The sequence below is a fragment of the Apium graveolens genome, chromosome 9, assembly GCF_009905375.1.
Source record: "Apium graveolens cultivar Ventura chromosome 9, ASM990537v1, whole genome shotgun sequence".
Lineage (NCBI taxonomy): Eukaryota > Viridiplantae > Streptophyta > Magnoliopsida > Apiales > Apiaceae > Apium > Apium graveolens.
In genome coordinates, this window is record NC_133655.1 from 138,781,538 (window position 1) to 138,800,356 (window position 18,819).

Below are 18,819 nucleotides of genomic sequence, written 5' to 3' on the forward strand. Positions count from 1 at the left end.
CTTGTGTGCAAGGCATTAGAAGAAACTTTGGCGCATATTTTGTATGGGTGTCCGTTTTCTCAAAGATGTTGGGAACTATCAAAGGTAAGTGTTCAAATGATAGATACTTCTGCTATAGATTGGCTTCTAAGCGTGTTCAAGTTAGTAGAAGTCCAAGAAATCGGAATGGTGTGTATGATTGCGTGGAACATTTGGTATCATCGAAATTCGGTGGTATGGAAAGGTCATTACCAAACTCCGCCAACAGTTGTTAATGGTGCGAGTTCTGTATTGTATCAGTGGCAGCAGGCTCAAGGGAAGGTAGGAAGCGTGAGGCCGGATCACAGTCATCAACAGGGTGGGTTGGTGTGGCAGAAACCAGCTCCTGGCTGGGTCACATGTAACGTTGACGCAGCAGTGTCTAAATAAAGGAAGAGCAGTGCATTTGGTTGTCTGATCAGAGACGAGCATGGGAGTTCGATCCAAAAATTGCCGAGGCCATGGCGTTCCGAGAAACCAAAATAAGGTCAAGAAGAGAAACCAAAATAAGATTATCTTTGAACTGGATGCCTTAGTTGTAGTGCAAGCAATGAAGAGAAGAAAAGTGATGATGCTTCTTATTTTGGTTCGATGATATCAGATTGTGTATCTCTGTTTAAGGACTTGAGGTCCAGTAATGTTTGTTTTGTTAGGCGATCAGTGAATATAGCTGCTCTATTGCTAGGGAAGCTAGTTCTGTGCCTGATCGCGAGGAATGGCAGACTATACCTCCATTTTTCTTTGATGTAATCCGAAAAGATAGTGAATAAAAGCTTTCTGTTTGTTTCAAAAAAAAAAGAAAAGTAAACAGCCCCTTAGATATTGTTTTTTTTTCTTTTCAAAGATAGACAAGGTTAGAATTCTATCTGATGGTCCTGTATCAAAATGAGACCAATTTTTGAACTCGCGCATTAAAAGTATGTCATGTGTATCTACATTTAATCCATGAACTGGACCACTGGAGCGCGAACTCAAAGAAGTTCATTTAGTTTATAATCGAAGTGATCCTCATCCATAATCTTTGAAATATCAAATGGTTCAACAGACATGTCTGACACAGTGACACAACCGGAAAAATGAATCCTGCCTCGAAAACTTATCACGAGCAACATATATTAATTTTGTGGCCGACTCACAAGAAAAATGCAAGGATTGGCATGGCAAAATTTAATTGAGATGAAATTCGCAAAATACAATTAACACATGTATATATACAATTTTCTGTATGATCAGGAAGCCGGATGAATATCTCTTGTTCGCATGTATGTTAAAAACTGAGAAGGTAGTTCCGCCAGAAGAGATTGAACGATTGAAACCTCTCCACCTGCAAGCAAAAAGTTGCTACCTGGTCATCCTCAAGCCTATATCACTCATAAAAGTGTGATAGCATATGATTTACATATCACAGAAGAGTAAATATAAGTACTTACTATCTACATCTCGGAATGGAACAAACTGAACTATATCACGAGATGCTACACGTCCTGTCGTACTTTCAAGTCTTTCACCTTTATCTGCATCTAAAATCTGCTCAACCATATACAGGATCAAAAAAATTATATTAAACAATTGACTTGCATGTACAGCTTGTACTTCAGAAAGAATTATTTTAATTGTGAAAGAATTCGAACAAAATTGACTGAGATACCTCCATCTCTTTGTAATCAGCTCCCCCGACTCCTACAATAAGGATCGACAAGGGCAGATCAGATGCCTTCACCAGAGCATCTTTTGTTTCCTGGAGATCTGTTATAACTCCATCCTGGAATGGTCTAAAGAAGTGAGTTTTTATAAGGTAAAAATACAATGCTAACAGTCAGGGGTGAAACCAGGAGATAACTGAAAAATAAATGCTACAGAGTACTAATGTCAGTGTGATTCCTTGATAATAATGCCAGTGTGATTCCTTGATAATAATGCCCTCCGTAATAAATACATCACCAGTTTGACTTTATAGAAATGAAATGATTTATTTCTTTATCAAGAATAGATAGCTAATCAAATATTTCTATTAGTGCATCCACCAAATCCCATGAAGTAATATCTATACTATCCAATCTTAATTTGAATTAAGATGACCACTAAATATCAAGATGTTTCGCATCTTGCTAATATAATTGGAGAACTTTTTTTTTCACATTATTATTTTAAGTTATTATACGTGTCTGATAGTCTAATCAAAGCATGCGGGGAAAGTAAGGGCTGAACTGCAGGATCACATGGTTTCCCAGAGTTTTGGGGGTATTCATTCAAGTTCAGGGGTGTGGTTGCTTCCAAAAACTGGAACAATGTGATTTAAACACAAGAGATGGGCTTTAGAAACCACACATCTCTTTGGACCATTGTGTGATTTTGCACATCTACTCAACAACCTGTTAAAGTTTTTGAGAGAACAATTCCAAAACCTAAAAAAACCCCAAAACTCTGGTGAAAACTACAACGAGTTATGGATCTACATATCAACTAAAGAACAGTTCACAATAAGTAATACTCACTGTAATTATCAACAAAACATAGTATTTCTGTTTATTCCCTAGAGACTGACTCGCAATCAGTGAAGCTTCACTAATCACTGGTCCAAACAATGTCGGTCCAGCAAGTGAAACGTTATAAAGGGCACTTGTATATGCCATCATGATTCCTCGAATGCCTTCAACCTGTGGAACAAAGGGAAGTCAAAATCTATGCAGTGAGCAGTTTGTTGTGAACAGAAGTCAGAAGCAAGCACAAAACTATTATAATATAGAACTCGTGACAATTTACCTCGCAGTATGTACTGCTCCCATTCAAGTTAAAGCAATGGGAAACAGGCCCATCAATTGGCCGTGCTCCGAAACCCCAAGCAGGAAACTTTTTGTCTGAGTCGTAGAATTGCAATACCTCTCCAACATCTAAGATTGCCTAAGATATATAAAATATCATAAAAGGCTCTTAAGTGATAAAAATATGTAAAGACAAAACATAGAAGATAGGCCTCCTCACTTTCTGGTATGCATTTGGTCGGCCAGTAGGGTCAATGTAATGCAAGGAATCCGGTAGTCGTGGATTGCCATTCGAAGCTGATAAAAATGGAATAAAAAGTCTGAACTATTATGCCCTGAGTAAAGATCCCTAGCATATTTAAGTATTTATAACGAATTTTAGCAATAACTAGGAGGCTAAGATGAAGTACAAAATTAAAGAATCCAAGCATTTATAGAAAGACTATACAAGTCACAAGGAAAACTAAAATGATACAGGAAACTATTCTTTTTGCGTGTTTTCTTAAAAGGTGCAACATTTCGCAAACGATAATAACTCGGGCATGATAGTAAATGTTGAATATTTGCAAGTGTAATATTCATTACCTGTGAAGTCGATGGCCACCATAAAGTTCAGCTCACATCCACCAGCCAAATAATCCAAGAATGTATGTTGCACACTTTCAGAAAATGTGTCCACAAATAGTTGGCTCTTTAAAACCTGGGTCATCGAACAAATATTCGTATCAAGGGTAAACACTTGGTTGGAACAATACAAGACAAATCCACCAATAAAATTTATCACCTTGTTTTGATAATTGTTACCAACAGGGGTTGGTGAATATAAATGCACACCACTCCCCATGGAGTGCAGCTTTTCCAATTCAGCTAGTGATTTCTCAGCTTTTCTGATGACAAAGAATAAGCAAAATCAGTACCAGTGTACCACAGCTGACAGAACCTTACATATAGTAAAAAGGGAAGAAGCTTCATTCACCCTATCAAATCATGTTTTCCATTGCTATTGAAGTTAAAGCACTCTATAATAAGAGGACTGTCCTGCATAAACAAATATAGACGAGGCAAATATAATCCGATGAGCAACAACAAATAGAAAAGTTGGCAAACGCATCATTCCAGGACACCACAAAGGCAAATAATTGCAAAAATAGGCCAACAAAAAGTAGTTGTAGAGACCCTGTCACAGAGAGGTCATAACTTTACCCTCTATAGATTTTAATTTTTATTTGTGTTTTGCTCATTGCTCAGGGTTTCAGATTCTTATACCTTGCTGCCAACGTGTTGGATATTCAAAAAAATCGGTTTCCATGCCGGGCACTGATCATTTTTCAAAACTTCTGTCCTGCAAATTGGAAACGTAATCCCGCTCTCCAAATATTTAGATATCGTCAAAAATGGGTCCTGAAAGAAGCATTACAATATATTCAGTAATTTAACTCATAGCATGTCTAAAATGGCAGAAAATATAATATTTATTAAAAGATGGGTAAAATTAATCCTTACATTTCTTGCAAAGAGATCTTTATATTCCAAATCCAAACACCTTAATGCCAACTCTGTAGAAATCTTTGAGCTAACACATTCTTCGGCACATATAGTAAGCTGGCCAAGTTTTCCAGGATGACCTGGTCTGGTAGAATCCTCTAAATGTTTAAGATCTATTGTTAATGACCTATTTGATTTGGTGATTATCTACATAGAAAGAAGTCAGAATTTTATTGGTAAATAGCAAAAGATTTAGCAGCCTACAGAATGTTATAAATATGCAGCAGAACTTAATGACATGACATTGTTTTGTAGCTTCTGACTAAATCAAACCTATATTACCTAATGCACACAGTGACAAAAGCATTCCAGAAAGATTAAAAACAAGATACAACACCCATCATGTGTAGCATATTATTGATATAAACCCACTAGTTAACATTTTTATCATTTTAAACCTTTCAAAGGTACAAAATTACCAGAAAAGTCAAATACATTTAGGTTTAATACCTCAGACAGAGCACATGTCGCCTCACCAAGTATTTGTTGCTCATCAAGCTTTATCATCTGCAAGAAACGACACCTTATTTATGCATAAATTATTGTTGAAGTTCGTAAGATGTAGTTGACTACGTTATTGTCTTCAGGTATTATTGTGATTTGGGAGTGCTTTAGCTGGATATGATTGACCAAGTTAAGAGTATCTAGGCATACGTCGAAAAATAGATAGCCAATACAGGTAGATTAGTCATTTCAGTTCTTTAAAACACAAAGAGCCTTCACTCGACTAAAGATTATAACAATCGCTTCCTCATTTACCTACGGCAGTACCGAGGCAATCAAACACTTCACCTAAATGCTGTTTCCAAAGCAAACTAAACTCTGGTGCAATTTGGACCTGACTGCTCCACTATAACTACTACACCTTACCTCGGATGCAGCTCAGCTGTCCTGGAACAGGTATCCGGATACTAATATCAAAACGTTATGCATAAGAAATTTAATGCAGGCACAGTTTAGAGGCTGGCGAACTTAAATAGGTAATTAGTTTTAGGACTAGCAACTTAAAGAATGGTTTTGACACAGCAAAAGTTACACAATCTAAATAATCAGTCACAAAATTATATCCAAGAAGTCTAATACTTGCCAAAGTGCAAAACAGCACAGGTAAAACAGAAAAGCAAGATAGAAAAAGGGAATTGAATCTAGGGCAGGGGAATTTAAGGCCCAAAATCATTCTTACAAATTCAAACTCATAGGAATCAGTTCTCAAAATCTTAAAGAAGGTAACCATCGCATAAGTTATAGTACCTATCACATGCCCGCTCAATCGTTTAATCAAAATTTTGTTAACATTACATACTCCCGGTCCCGCAAGATAGTACACAGTATTTGCAGTAATACTAAAATGTTAGAGCCAATAGCATGTAAAAAGTAAATGATACTATTTTAAATGATGTAATATGTATATTTGTTCAAGTAGAAAGTTGAAAGATGGAGTTCTACGAGTGTGGGGTGAGCAAGTGTTGGTGTGTTATAAATTTAGGACTAACAATTGATTTAGGTAGGTAGCTTATCCTAATATGAGATATTGGTTCAACTGTAATCCAGTGTAATCCAATATAAAAATAATACATGTTCGAGCCAGGGAGGATAGTACGAGTTCTTTTGCTCACACAATATGTGTGAAGGGCAGGATGGGTGTCTCACACAGAAGACTGGGCCGTGTTTTAATAATTGAAAAGATTTTAAAGTTAACAGGACAAAATTTTACTATCTTCATGAAGGTAATCAGTTACGCAAAGAAATGAGTATCTTGTTGTGTAAAGAATGTGCTAAAAGAGTTTCGAGCAGAAGGAACAGAGAAAAGTGTGTGTTGATTTGGCCTGGTCAGTGGATAAGAGGTAAAATTATTAATTTATTACAAATTAATCATGTAAAGAGCATGGGTGTCATTTGACTTCTCTCGGGTTTTCAAAGAAAGAATGGTACCATGAAAACAGTTGCACCACCTAGGACAAGAAATCTCATTGCCTTGACAATTAATATTCAAATCTGCACTGACTTACACCAGATTGGCACAGGGAGCATATATTATCCAAACAGCGGGAAATTAATCACATTATTTACAATACCCTGAGAACTCTAACAGGCTATAGCTTGTAAGAAACTTTCACCATTATTATGACAATGTCTATTATTAAAATTTTGCAAGTACTATAACAGTATGTTCATAGTAATTTTCTTATCTTGCAAAAAAGATTTGAAGGTGCGGACATAAAATTTACTACCTTTACTTCCAGATCATGAAATGGAGTATCAACATCATACACACGAAACCTGTGATAAAAGGGTAATATATCAAGAACATGGAAGTGCATCAAACAGATTTATGCTTGACAGAATGTAGAGACAGGTAGTAACTTACACCAACATCTGCACCACCTCAAAGTAATATGTAAGATTGTGCTTTGTGATCCACTGAGGATTTAACGAGTTTAAAACTACTTCTGTACGACCAAGCTCTTGAAGTGCACCGTCTTTTCCTTTTGCATAGATAACTGCCATAGGATCACTCTATAAAAAATAAAACTTAGAAAAAGGAAACGACATCTCTGTAGCACTGTAAGACATGGCTCATAAATAAGTCACTTCTATTCCATATAGTCTAAGCTGATAATAGCACGAAGAAATTTAAAATTATTGAACTCTTTAAAGCCTAATTTTCACTTTCTGAATAGAAAGTGAAACATAGCTTTCAGAATAAATTAATAAACAGATTCTCCTCTTCTTGTTCCAAAATAGATTAGTCCCGTACTTTTTAACTTTGTTGTTAAAATTTACAAATAAAATGGCTCAAAATGGAGGGACTAGTAATATGGTAAGTCGTAATTTACTTAATCATTTAACATTCTCATGTGGATACATAAAACATTTTTCATGTGATAAGTTGTCATTTATTGTTAATATTTTACCACTTTAATTTCAGATGATTTGAGGCTTATAATCTATTTTCTTAATTGAGCAGGAAGTGAACATAAAAAAGGTACACTCTTAATATTAAATAAACTCCAAGGTGAGAAATTAATTTTAGAGGCATAATGACAGTATTTCCTATTCAGGAACCGGTCGCTCTAAAACCTCAAAAATGTTATAGCAAGGCCCTTTCCAAGATCTTATATTAGTATTCTAACACTGCCTCTCACTCGAAAGTCCGATTTGGGGTCGAAGAGTGGATCACGGGGGGCATTAATTTGTCTTTTGTGTTCATAAGAATTGTGAGAAATATTGGGGGTAGCAGGTAGTCAAACATGAGTCACATGAGTCTCTGATACCATATTCAAGAACCAGTCACTCTAAAACCTTTATGGAGGAAGGCCCTTTTTTCGGGATCTTATATTAGTATTCTAACACTTCCGACATGTAGCTTTAACATGCATGGTGTTTAACAAAATCAAGGGGACTGTACCCAAAAATTAATGTCTGGAATTCAAAGTTGGAATATAATACTTTTCAAATAAGTTTGAAATATTACAACAGATATCAGAAATTTAAAACTAAAGCCTGCATTGAAAACTATTACAAATAGGTACTAACTATTTTGAGACGGAACTGGGAGGTCTAGTAGAATCATGTAAATAAATCCATGCAATTTTTTACTAAATATACGTAAGGTATAATTATACAAAACGAAAAGAAATTAAAGAGTATGCTTCTAAAACATAATTAACTTTATAACATTCAAAGGTATATCAACTTACTAGCTATGAAGAATATATGGAAGGGACCAATATATAATACCAAAAAAGCTATGGGGTCATGACCTAAAGACTACAGTTCATCAAATTTATATATTCTTATTAAACAAGAACGCACCTTGGAGAGCACATCACGGTCACGCAAATTCGAAGCAGATAATGATAACTGCAATATTAGACATAAGCAATCAGTGACTAATGTAGGGAGAATCCATATAAAAAAATTAAAGAAATTGACCGGCCAAATGATGTGGGCTCTATTGCAAAGAGTAATATTTAAGTAGGAAGACAATACATTGCCACTATAAAGATTGAAAAGACTTCAGTTTTTTAAGATTGTTTTATAAGTTACAAAATTAGATAAAAGGCTGACCACCTGATTTTCGGGATTTCTAGCCTCTAAACACACCAACATAAGAACAAGGTGCACAAGACTGAAATTTAACTTGCTAAAATGGTTAAATTTGGGGGATGGGGATCTAAATTTACCGATAATTTTTCAATTGAAAGGGTTTCCAGATTACGTTAGAAATTAATATCTTCTGGTAGAAGGAAATAAATTTTGAGAAATATGGATTATTGGGTCTAGTCCTGCATCAGAATTATGGGCAACTTGAAGTTGACAGTTTTTCTTTAAAATGATATTCTAAAGGTTACAACAACTGGTAATAGAGCTAATGATCTGTGGAGGGTAGACTACCTTCAGAACAAAGTTAGGGTTATTTTCATATTTTGAACTGGTAGGTATACATATCAACCTGATATTAGAGCACCGTGGACAGTTGAATTGAAGCATGGTGGTAATTTTTGATTCTGCTACTAACTTATGGGCTTAGTTCTACATCTTTTTAGTGCCGAACATGTGAATAATATAATCGCTAGGTACCCTTAAAAAAGCAATAAATATCTTAGCTAGACTCTCCTAAGATCATAAGGATACTGTTGAATTTTATCATTCACCCAATTGCACCGTGACGAGTGATGGCCGTCTGGGAAAGAAATAATTAGTTCAGTATATTCATACTACACATTCGCGGATTATTTTAAGCTGTACAGAAGATATTAACTATACAGCTGAAGTAAAGTAATGAATGCTCGGCCAATTTTACTCCAAATTAATAATACTAAGAGAGGCAGGAAACTGCTGTTATGGAGTCGCCTTGCATGATGTCATGTGTATAGTAGTTGTCTGGCAGTTGAGACTCCGCTTAACTGTTATCATAACGTCATTGCACTAGAAAAAGGCGAGGCATAATGTTGGCCATATTCTCTGGCCCAAATCTAAATTTCCCTAGCTGAGATCTATAATTCCTTGCCCTGGATATGTTCTGACCTGACCAATTCATTATAGTTTAAATTAATAAGCTCTAGTTTCGTTCTGCTAGTAATGAATCCATGAATGACTCCTCCAAAAACCACAGTTTATCCTCTGGTGACTTTTCTTGTAATAATTCCTTCTCTTCAATTCTTCTATATCCCTCTGTCCGTTCTATCCAAGTGTCGTTTACCAACGGTGTGGTCCCACGGAGCCGCAACAGAAAGGGATGCAAAATGTAACTAGTACAAGCATTGAGACTTCTAATCGTGTCTCCACATATGTAAAAAACAAAAAGGATCTGATAATACATGCTGATTTTTAAGTATTTTTCGCGTTCCAATAAAATATATACCATGAAAAGCTAGATTTAGTGTGCTCTAGTACAAGCACTGATTCTGCTAAATGACCACTACACCAATACTATAGATACTTTGCTTCCCCATTGAAGGGCGAGCATTTTTCCACATAAATTGCAAACTCTAGTATAACTCCAAGTGTGGTCTTAATGTACAAGCACCCAATGCTCGTAGAAATATAACATCATTATAGAACTGACTAGGTGTGACACATTTCTTCTAGTATTTTTAACAATACATATCTTTATTCCATACCAAAGAATTTACGATAATGGCACAAGGACCATTCTGGAGTCTGAAAAGAAGAGAAACTTAGTAGAGTAAGTAGAATCTGACCTAAAACATGTAATTAGCTTAAACTTAAGTTGCATTTGGCCATCTCCTAAACAAATTTCAACCTCCACATCCAAACTCAAAAAACTAAATAACAGAGTAAGTTACTTCGAATTCCGAAAAGCTATACGAAACACACACACATACCAAGTCAAAAAACAGTCAAGAAATACGACAACGGTAAAAGTAAGTCTAAACTACATTTCCTCATATTATAAGCACATACAAACAAGTATTCCAGTAGCAACATATGTAACCAAGTTGCATATACAAATGCATCGATAAGTAAATTATTAAAAGAAAAAGGAATTACAAAACCTCGATCTGAGAAAAGAGACCACGATAACCACGAGACTTGAGAAAACAATCGACAGCGTCGTTGGGGCCACCAGGTTGATTACGATGAGCAGCTGATGTCCCGCCGACGGCAGATTGTCCGGCGGGGCTGTCGGAACAACAATTTCCCATCACCGGGGACTTTTTTTTTTGGGTAATATACTACAAGTATATACCGTGACACAACTGTACGTACCAAGACAAGAAGGGGATAAAATGTTTGCGTAAGAGTTGATAACGGGCACATTTGTTTCAACGACTCGCCCCCTTTGTCCTAAACTATCTCAGTAATCGGACTAAACTGCTATCTTATTTTCTTTTGTAATAATTATTTTTTAGTATATTTTAAATTTCGATACGATTTCAATATTAAATATTATAATTTTTAAAACAGAATCCAAATTCGCTATATGATATTCCTGTGTAAAATACAGATTGGTAACTTTTCTCATAATAATTCGGGATCCATCATTCATACATATTTGATATTTGTCAACAAATTATATTATAAATGTTATGCAACATCATTCAAACAAGATTTTGGAACGGAATTTTTAAATAAATATATTTAGCCCATTTAATTTTTTTAGAAAAATTAAAAATTCAATAATGAAAAGTAACTATACCTATAATTGAAATTGAATAAACGCCATCGCTGTCGAATTCTTAATTTTTAAATAGTCAACCAAACTATTTTTTGAATGATAGTTGGCGGAAGTTACACCCTAAAAAATGTCCAAAATACAATAAGTATTGAATACTTATTCAGAATGTCTATGTACGTCTGTCCGAAATATTTATTGAATACTTATTCACGACATGTATATTTTATTTTAAAAAAATACGCATCATGTACATACATATTAATTTCTTTTAAAAAATAAAGAAATATGTATTACAAGAATACATATTCATTAAAATACAAAAGTGAATATGCATTACGTATCTTTTATTATTTTTTTTTAAAATATAAATACACATGCCTAGAATAAACATATCAATGAACATTTTATGTGGTCAGTTCATTAATATTTTAGATATTTGACCCAAAATGATGGGTATTCGGACTATGTTTAGTCAAGGCAGATGAGATGTATGATGTAAAATGACGCAATTTTCTAATATTAATACTTAATAATGTCACTATATTTTGGATACATGCACAACATGCCATTGCCAGCTAACATGTGCTGCGTTTTGTCGTTCAAGTTTGACGAATTAACAAAGATTTTTTTGTTCAACAACTAATGATAATTCAACAGATTTACAATAAAAATACTATTTAAAACATTGTACGAATAATTTGAAAGTAGCACCGAGGAAAGGTGCGAAATGCAAGTAGGAGGTAGAGGGTTAAAGTGAAAAAATAATGTTGATTTCAATTTTTCAAGAATAAGAAAAAGGTGCAACAAACCATGCAGACACATCCAACAAATGAATCAAAAGCACAAAACGTGGAAATGAGGAAAACAGGTAGCCCATATTCAGAACTCACTTTGCAGATTCCCCGTACATTTGAGTAACAGCAACTCAAACAACAGAAGAAGATGCAGGCAAACTCTGCAAAGCTCGACCGTATCAGGAGAGTTAAGAGTTTACACGGTCTAATTTTTGTTGTTTTTTTAATCTGTTGGTGTGGGATAAAATTAATATATAAACTCTATTAATGCAGAATAAATATATGAACTCATGTCTTTCTATAAACTGAGAATAAAAAAAGATTTTTGACTTACTTCATAAATGAGATTATAAGTTGATATAAAGCAGATAGTCTGCAACGTGCATACACACCTATACCTATAAAATAACAATTACTACTAATTTTTCTCCACCGTTTATTCTTGAGACCTTCTCGACTGAATGTATGACCTAGTCATACACGTACAAACTGATCTAAAATAAATAAAATAAAACTTTAGAATAATAAAATAAGTTTAGATTAGTTTTCTAACAATCTCCCCTTAATCTAAATTTGTCTCATGCAATCCTTCCAGCCCGTATGGCTTTTAAACTGAACCCGTATGACTATAGCCCGTATGGCTTTTAAACTGAACCCGTATGACTATTGAACTGAGCCTATATGGCTATTGTTTGCCCATCTGGCATTATCCTAATGATTATAACAAAGCTGGTTCTTTATCCTCGATAACTACAATGTTTATTTCTTGTCTTTTCTCTCGTTTTCGTCGTGGTTTACTATATTCTGAAGTATAGTGTCCTAAGAGTTAGAGGTGGTTTACAAATGTTTATTACTCAGGTCAACAATACATCTTCTAGCACACATTGATATATCGCTGCAAGAGCCATATGCACCGTTCTTTCATCCACGACCACTTTGTGATCCTTTTGTTTGATTGCACCCTAGACTCCTTGCGCTTTCATGAACACTTTCATCTTTAGGGACCATGTTGTATAAATGCTTCTCGTCAACAGGGGATAGCTCAAACCCACAACACCTTCCTTTGTCTTGGATACCTCCATGATTTCGTTTATGTGTTTGGATTGATATTTAGGCATACACCACCTGAATGTTTTGATACCAAGTGTAGGATAAAATTAAAATATAAACTTTACTACTGAAGAATAAATATATGAACTCATGTGTTTCTGTAAATTGAGAAAAAAAGATTTTTGTCATACTTTACAAATGAGATTACAAGTCAGTATAAAGTATAGTCTGCAACGTGCATACCTATAAAATAGTAATTACTTCTAATTTTTCTTTATCACTTCTGTTTATTCCCCAGACCTTCTCTACTTAATGTATGACCTAGTCATACACATATAAGATCTAAAATAAATAAAATAAAATTTTAAAACAATAAAACGAGTTTAGATTAGTTTTCCAATAATTAGGGGGTGACTCGGGGAATTAAAATTTACAAGTGGGGACTCGCCCATAATAACAAAGTTGGGACTAGCCCATAATAACAAGTACTAGAAATCTGATGATGGCTGTAAATATGACATTCCAAATAAGCTGAGCACCGAACATAATAAACTATAGTCCCAGCCACTGCTTCCCTTAGCCAAAATTAGAAAGAAAGAAAAAGAATGAAGATAAGTTTGGTTGATGTGGTGGATTCATGATTGTGGGCTCCGTCCCTTTTATGGTATATTAAAATGGAGAAGTCATTTTTTTGGTACATCTGTTCAAAAAATTCCATTTATGGTACAGAATGCCTGTACTTGTGGGATTCTCCAACTGACATCCAGAACAAGTAGCGTTCTGGGGTCATTTTAATATTAATTTTTTTCTTTTTTTTCTCTTTTTCCCGTGATGAAGTTGTGTTAGTGTTTTTTTGAACGAAATAAAATAAGGTGAAGGACTGTTTTTGGATCCCCATATTAAGAAAATGGGAAATGTTTTTAGTTAAATTTTTTTTAGTGGGCTTGTAATGTAAACCTATTTTATATGTGTATTTTTTAAATTAAATAAAAAATTATATAAATAAGACTTTTCTAGGTGAGGGTGTCGTGCAATGTGACATCAAAATTTTTAGGTGAGTGCATGTTTTGGCACAGGCGTATGTAAATAACCGTAGATTTATTAGGTTCCAAATATTTTTGTTGTGTTGTAATGTGAACCTATATTTTGGGAAAAATATATTTTTGAATTAAAAATTTATATGACCAACAGTTTTGTAGCTTCGAAAGTGGTGTCTTTAGCGGCGAGTGCGTAATTGTCACGCGTAAATTTGTTTAGGTCCATTTAAATAACCGAAAATTTGTTTAGGTCCATTTTTCTATTATTTGGTAGGTAGACATAAAATGAATGTGCATTGAGTATTGGAAACCAAAATATTATGATAGAACAAGTAAATAATGAAATGGAAAATAAAGAAACGGAACCATATTACAAGTAGACTGTTTGTAATGGCAGTAGTACATATGTTTGACAAGAAGATCACATGTTTTAGTGTAGGCGCCCTGGGCATTTCTTACTACGCTTGGTGTGACCTTCTTGGTTACATAAACTACATTTCTTTCCAGACCGTGGACCATCAATCTCCGTTCGGATCCGCTCCGATTGTCCCTTATCCCCGCGTTTTTTCTTTAATTTTTTCAAGGACTCTTCCGGCACTAACTTTCCATACCCCTGCCAAGGTACGGGTAAGTCGTAGTTCCAGTATTCAGTTGGTTCCAACGGATAAATTATTGGCCTATACAAGTCCTGCATTGTTTGGTTCTTATGGAAATGATCGATGAAATGCTCCCAACTCAATCCATGTGTTATACAACCTGCCATTGCATGGGAGCACAACATATGATGGGTCGCCCATTTTTCACAAGTGCATGTACGGTCATTGAGGTTGACAACCTGAGTTTTACCTCCCTTTACCATCCCCTTTGCAGTTGTGTACTGATGTGTTATTATTTTCATAATCCCGCAGAGACGATGGAAAGTAATAACTGTATGTCCTGTTGCCTTTCTCCGAATTTTAGCTAACATAGCGGCAGAACGTGCACATAATTGTTGCCCCTCTTGTAGACCGTCATCCACTATGTTTCGATGTTTATCTACAATTGTGACCACCTTGTAGAAGAGGTACTCCATCATTGCTGTTACCGGAAGAAAACGAGCCCTCCTTATGTTGTCGTTGAAGCCCTCAAGCATGTTTGTGGTTGTTTGACCGTTGAGAACACCACTATCGTGGAAAAGTGTCCACCTCTCCACGGGTAATGTAGCAAGATATTGTAGGGCGGTGGAGGAAATTTCACCAATCCTTGACATATATGCGTCGTGCTTTGAGACTTGTGTGGTTCTTCCAGCTTTCCACATTTATTTTTTTAGTTCACCACCTGGGTGATGACTACAAAAGTTACTTCTTACATGGAGGAGACAGAACCTATGAATGCCGAGTGGCTCAGCAAAACCGTTTTGAGGGTCTCGTAGGGCGGAGATAATGCTGACAGCACGGTCAGAAATGATGCAGACATCGGTCCGTTGCCGACAGACATGTCTTCGAAGACGCTGCAAAAACCAAGACCAGTTCTCGTACGTCTCCTCATCAACCAAGCCATAACAGAGAGGGAACGGGTGGTTGTTCGAATCAACACCCATAGCAATAAGCAGCTTGCCCCTATATCTTCCTTTCAAGAATGTCCCATCTATTGAAATCACCAGGACGTGCATGTTGCCACCCGTCCATCATTTCCTTTAAAGACCAAAAAATCCGCTTGCAGACGGACGTGCCCCGCTCCTTAGCATGAGGGACAACATCGATCTCAGCAATGGTTGCAGAATTTGTCTTCATAATGGCTGCCAGGAACATGGGTAGAGCTTGGTATGTTGTAGCCCAACTGTCATACACTTCCTCAATTGCTATTTGCTTCCCTCTCCACGCTTTTTTGTACCCCACTATGTGGTTGTGCTCATTGTTGATCAGCGGGATAATTGTTTTAATGGGAATTTCTGGTGTATCTATTACCTGTTTCACATAAAACAAAAAATGTCAAACAAAATTCGGCTTTAATAAGTGGCGTTTGCTAAAGATTTACTTACAAGTGGTTTTACAAGCTGCGCAATCATCCTTGCAGATAACTTCTTGTGATCTTGTAACGGCTGATCGACCATGCATTTGTGTTCCTCTCTATTAATATTAATCCGCCAGTACCCGGAATCATGCATGAAAGCAGCCCTCATCCTCCAGTTACACCCCTCAGCCCGGCACTGTACAATGAGCTGTTCTTTGTTACTCCTTGTAGTTTTATATGTACGATCAGTGTTAATATGTGCACGCCTCACTGCTCCCAAGAGCGTTGCTTTGTCACGGTAACACATTCCCTCACCCAGTTCCCCCTTGTCGAGGTCTTCATCAGCATATATATCATTAGGGTTATCTATGATTGGTGGAGTGTATTGCTTTGTGCGAAACCATGGAACCCTTGGAACATGATGTTCTTCTCGAACTACCGAAAATGTATTGGAAATTTCTTCATTTCTCTCTGAATGTCCTTCACCATCTTCGGTTGCAGAAGATTCCTCGCCGTCATCATCGTGAAGGTGAAAATTCTCCTCACTTGATGAATTGGCTACAACTCCATCTGCCAGCAGGGCTAACCGCTGACCTGAACCTCTTCCCACCACATCACTTTCATAACTAGCCCCCTCTTGAAACCCGCCACTGTATTGACTGCTTTCCCCTCCATACCCTCTACCATGTTCAGTAGTCCCCCCTCCATAGCCTCCACCATATTGACTACTCCACCCTCCATTACCCCCACCATGTTCAATAGTCCCCCCTCCAAACCCCTCACCATATTGACTACTCCCCCCCTCCATACCCTGCACCATATTGACTACTCCCCCCTCCATAGCCTCCATCATATTGTATACTCCCCCCTCCATACCCTCCAATATATTGATTACTACCCCCTTCATACCGTCCACCATGTTCACTAGCCCCCCTACCAGACCCTCCACCATGTTGAGTAGTCCTCCCTCCATACCCTACACCTTGATCAAAAAGTACATTTGACCACAGTGGCTATACATCACCACCGTATGTTGTTGCTGTTGGTTGTGACCCGAAATTATGCTGGAATGAGTATGGCTCATCAACAACAATTTCTTTTGTTTCGATGAACAAAGAAACATCTCCTTGAATGTTTAGCAACATGGCAGAAACATTTAACATGCGTGTAACATCATCATCACATAAAATATCCATTTGATAAAAACCTTCAACTAGGTTATACTGACCAAGATATGGATACTTTAAACTCAATTTTAAATTCCACTGATACGAACTAATGCTCATTAAATTATACACGACACTTTTAAGCTCATTGTAAGTGGTACCAAACCTAATAAACATCATTTTTTTGGATCGATAGAGTAATTGATATTATTACCATCTCGAATAACTATTCCACCCCAAAAAAATTTGACTTTGACGTGGCCTTCCATCTCCCTGCGTTGAAGACAACATTAACAGTTAGGAAACCAAAGTCAAGATTGTACATGTAAACAAACATACATGTAATGCTGACATACCTTAGAATTGCAGTATGAACAATATTATTTTTCTAAAGATTTAGGAACTTAGAATTGCAGTATGTTTTGAATACATGCAATGTTGGAGGACATATATAAATAGGAATAGAAGCTGTAGGCTAGAGATAGATAAACATTTTGAGAATTCAGATAGGAATGCATTATTGATAGAATCCAATGGAGATTTCTGATAGGATATTTGTCAAAGAGAAATCTACTATTTATGTCTCACTTGGAAGATATGAAAGAGAAGATAAGATTCTTGAAATTTACAACAAAAGCAAATGTTGTATTATGTTGTTTATGTTTTTTTGTTTAATTTTATTTGAGTCCGTGATTAATAATTATGTTTTACAAAATTACTTGGCATAAGTAATTGTCTTACTCATCGTCAGACAAAAAATAATCAGAAACATAATCAGGACCTATAGCGAAATGATGATACATCATTGCAGTGTGGTGGTCGCCATCTTCAGCATACTCCTGACTTCTTCTTTATAGATCTTTACGGTTTAAGCGCATCCTCATACGATTCTCTTCCTCTCTAGCACGAAATAATGCTAATTCCAGCTCATGAGGCGTTTCTCGCTGCATGTGTATGGCGCGTTGTTTTGGTATTCGCACTCCTTCCTGGACACATTGGCCCATACAACTGTTGAGACACCTAACACGCCATTCCCATTCCCTCTGCATCGTGATTATTGAACTTCCTGCGTAACGTTCATTTGGATCCATTGAGTACCTAAAATTGTCATCACAAAACCATTTCCTACCAATTGCTCGGTTAATATCACCAGGGGTATAACTCATTATGTTGTTGTTAGTATATCGTGGAATTTAAATATCACAAGGGGTATAACACACTCTATTTATAACATAAAAGTAGGTGCAAAGATACAGCTCTTTACGCTTCCCAGTAATGAGATGTAGTGGTGCATAACTTTATGTCATGTCAAATACTGTTTCACTATTTTTTTTGCAGGCTATCCACCATACCTTATCTTATTGCTACAGTAAACGTCACTGATGAAAGTAATGCAGCCAAGCATTTGACTATTCATGACACTTTCAAATTGCTAATAATTCATAATTCACATGCTGTAGTGTACTTCGTACAGTGACTAGTCACTTCTAAATAATTGATGCTGAATGCATATGACTTCTGATAGGAATACGGAATGAAAATGAATGACTAGAAAATCAGGATTTTTCTATATAACCTATTAATCAAGATGTGAAACAAATTATAACTATCAATACCATGTCTTCTAACACAAATCGCAACTGGTTGCTCATAGAAAGAGATGATGATTACCGTAGTCTTAGAGTTATTGATTCTAAAGAGTACTTTGCTGGTGTACGTCGCGAATGGGCTTATCGACGTGAAGAATCTGACCGGTTGAGAGATGCCCTGCTTTCTATGGATCTAAGAGTTCCAACTCGACATTCTATT

At 36.1% G+C, this 18,819-nt stretch overlaps 1 protein-coding gene across 2 annotated transcripts; it reads right to left on the bottom strand.

Moving 5' to 3' along the window:
• Positions 1–993: 993 nt before the first annotated feature.
• On the bottom strand, positions 994–10,630 carry LOC141684302 (protein BONZAI 1-like). Of its 2 annotated transcripts, none has more exons than XM_074489217.1 (16): positions 10,349–10,630; positions 8,142–8,189; positions 6,694–6,842; positions 6,557–6,605; positions 4,776–4,832; positions 4,284–4,472; positions 4,047–4,181; positions 3,757–3,818; positions 3,565–3,667; positions 3,366–3,480; positions 3,001–3,077; positions 2,782–2,919; positions 2,514–2,675; positions 1,667–1,780; positions 1,449–1,545; positions 994–1,342 (listed from the first exon to the last, which is right to left on the bottom strand). In XM_074489217.1, the coding sequence occupies exons 1-16, from the start codon at positions 10,496–10,498 to the stop codon at positions 1,248–1,250; spliced, it is 1,740 nt and encodes a 579-aa protein (XP_074345318.1). In that variant the 5' UTR covers positions 10,499–10,630; the 3' UTR covers positions 994–1,247. The 2 variants fall into 2 exon arrangements, with proteins under 2 accessions (XP_074345318.1, XP_074345319.1); XM_074489218.1 differs by having other exon boundaries at positions 6,694–6,826; positions 10,349–10,440.
• Positions 10,631–18,819: the final 8,189 nt, after the last annotated feature.

Coding starts and splice junctions, on each gene's coding strand:
- LOC141684302 (XM_074489217.1), bottom strand. CDS start 10,498: ATGGGAAATTGTTGTTCCGACAGCCCCGCCGGACAATCTGCCGTCGGC. Junction 4,833..6,556: donor TTCATGATCTGGAAGTAAAG/GTAGTAAATTTT, acceptor CGTTTCTTGCAG/ATGATAAAGCTTGATGAGCA. Junction 3,819..4,046: donor TCCAACACGTTGGCAGCAAG/GTATAAGAATCT, acceptor TTGTTTATGCAG/GACAGTCCTCTTATTATAGA.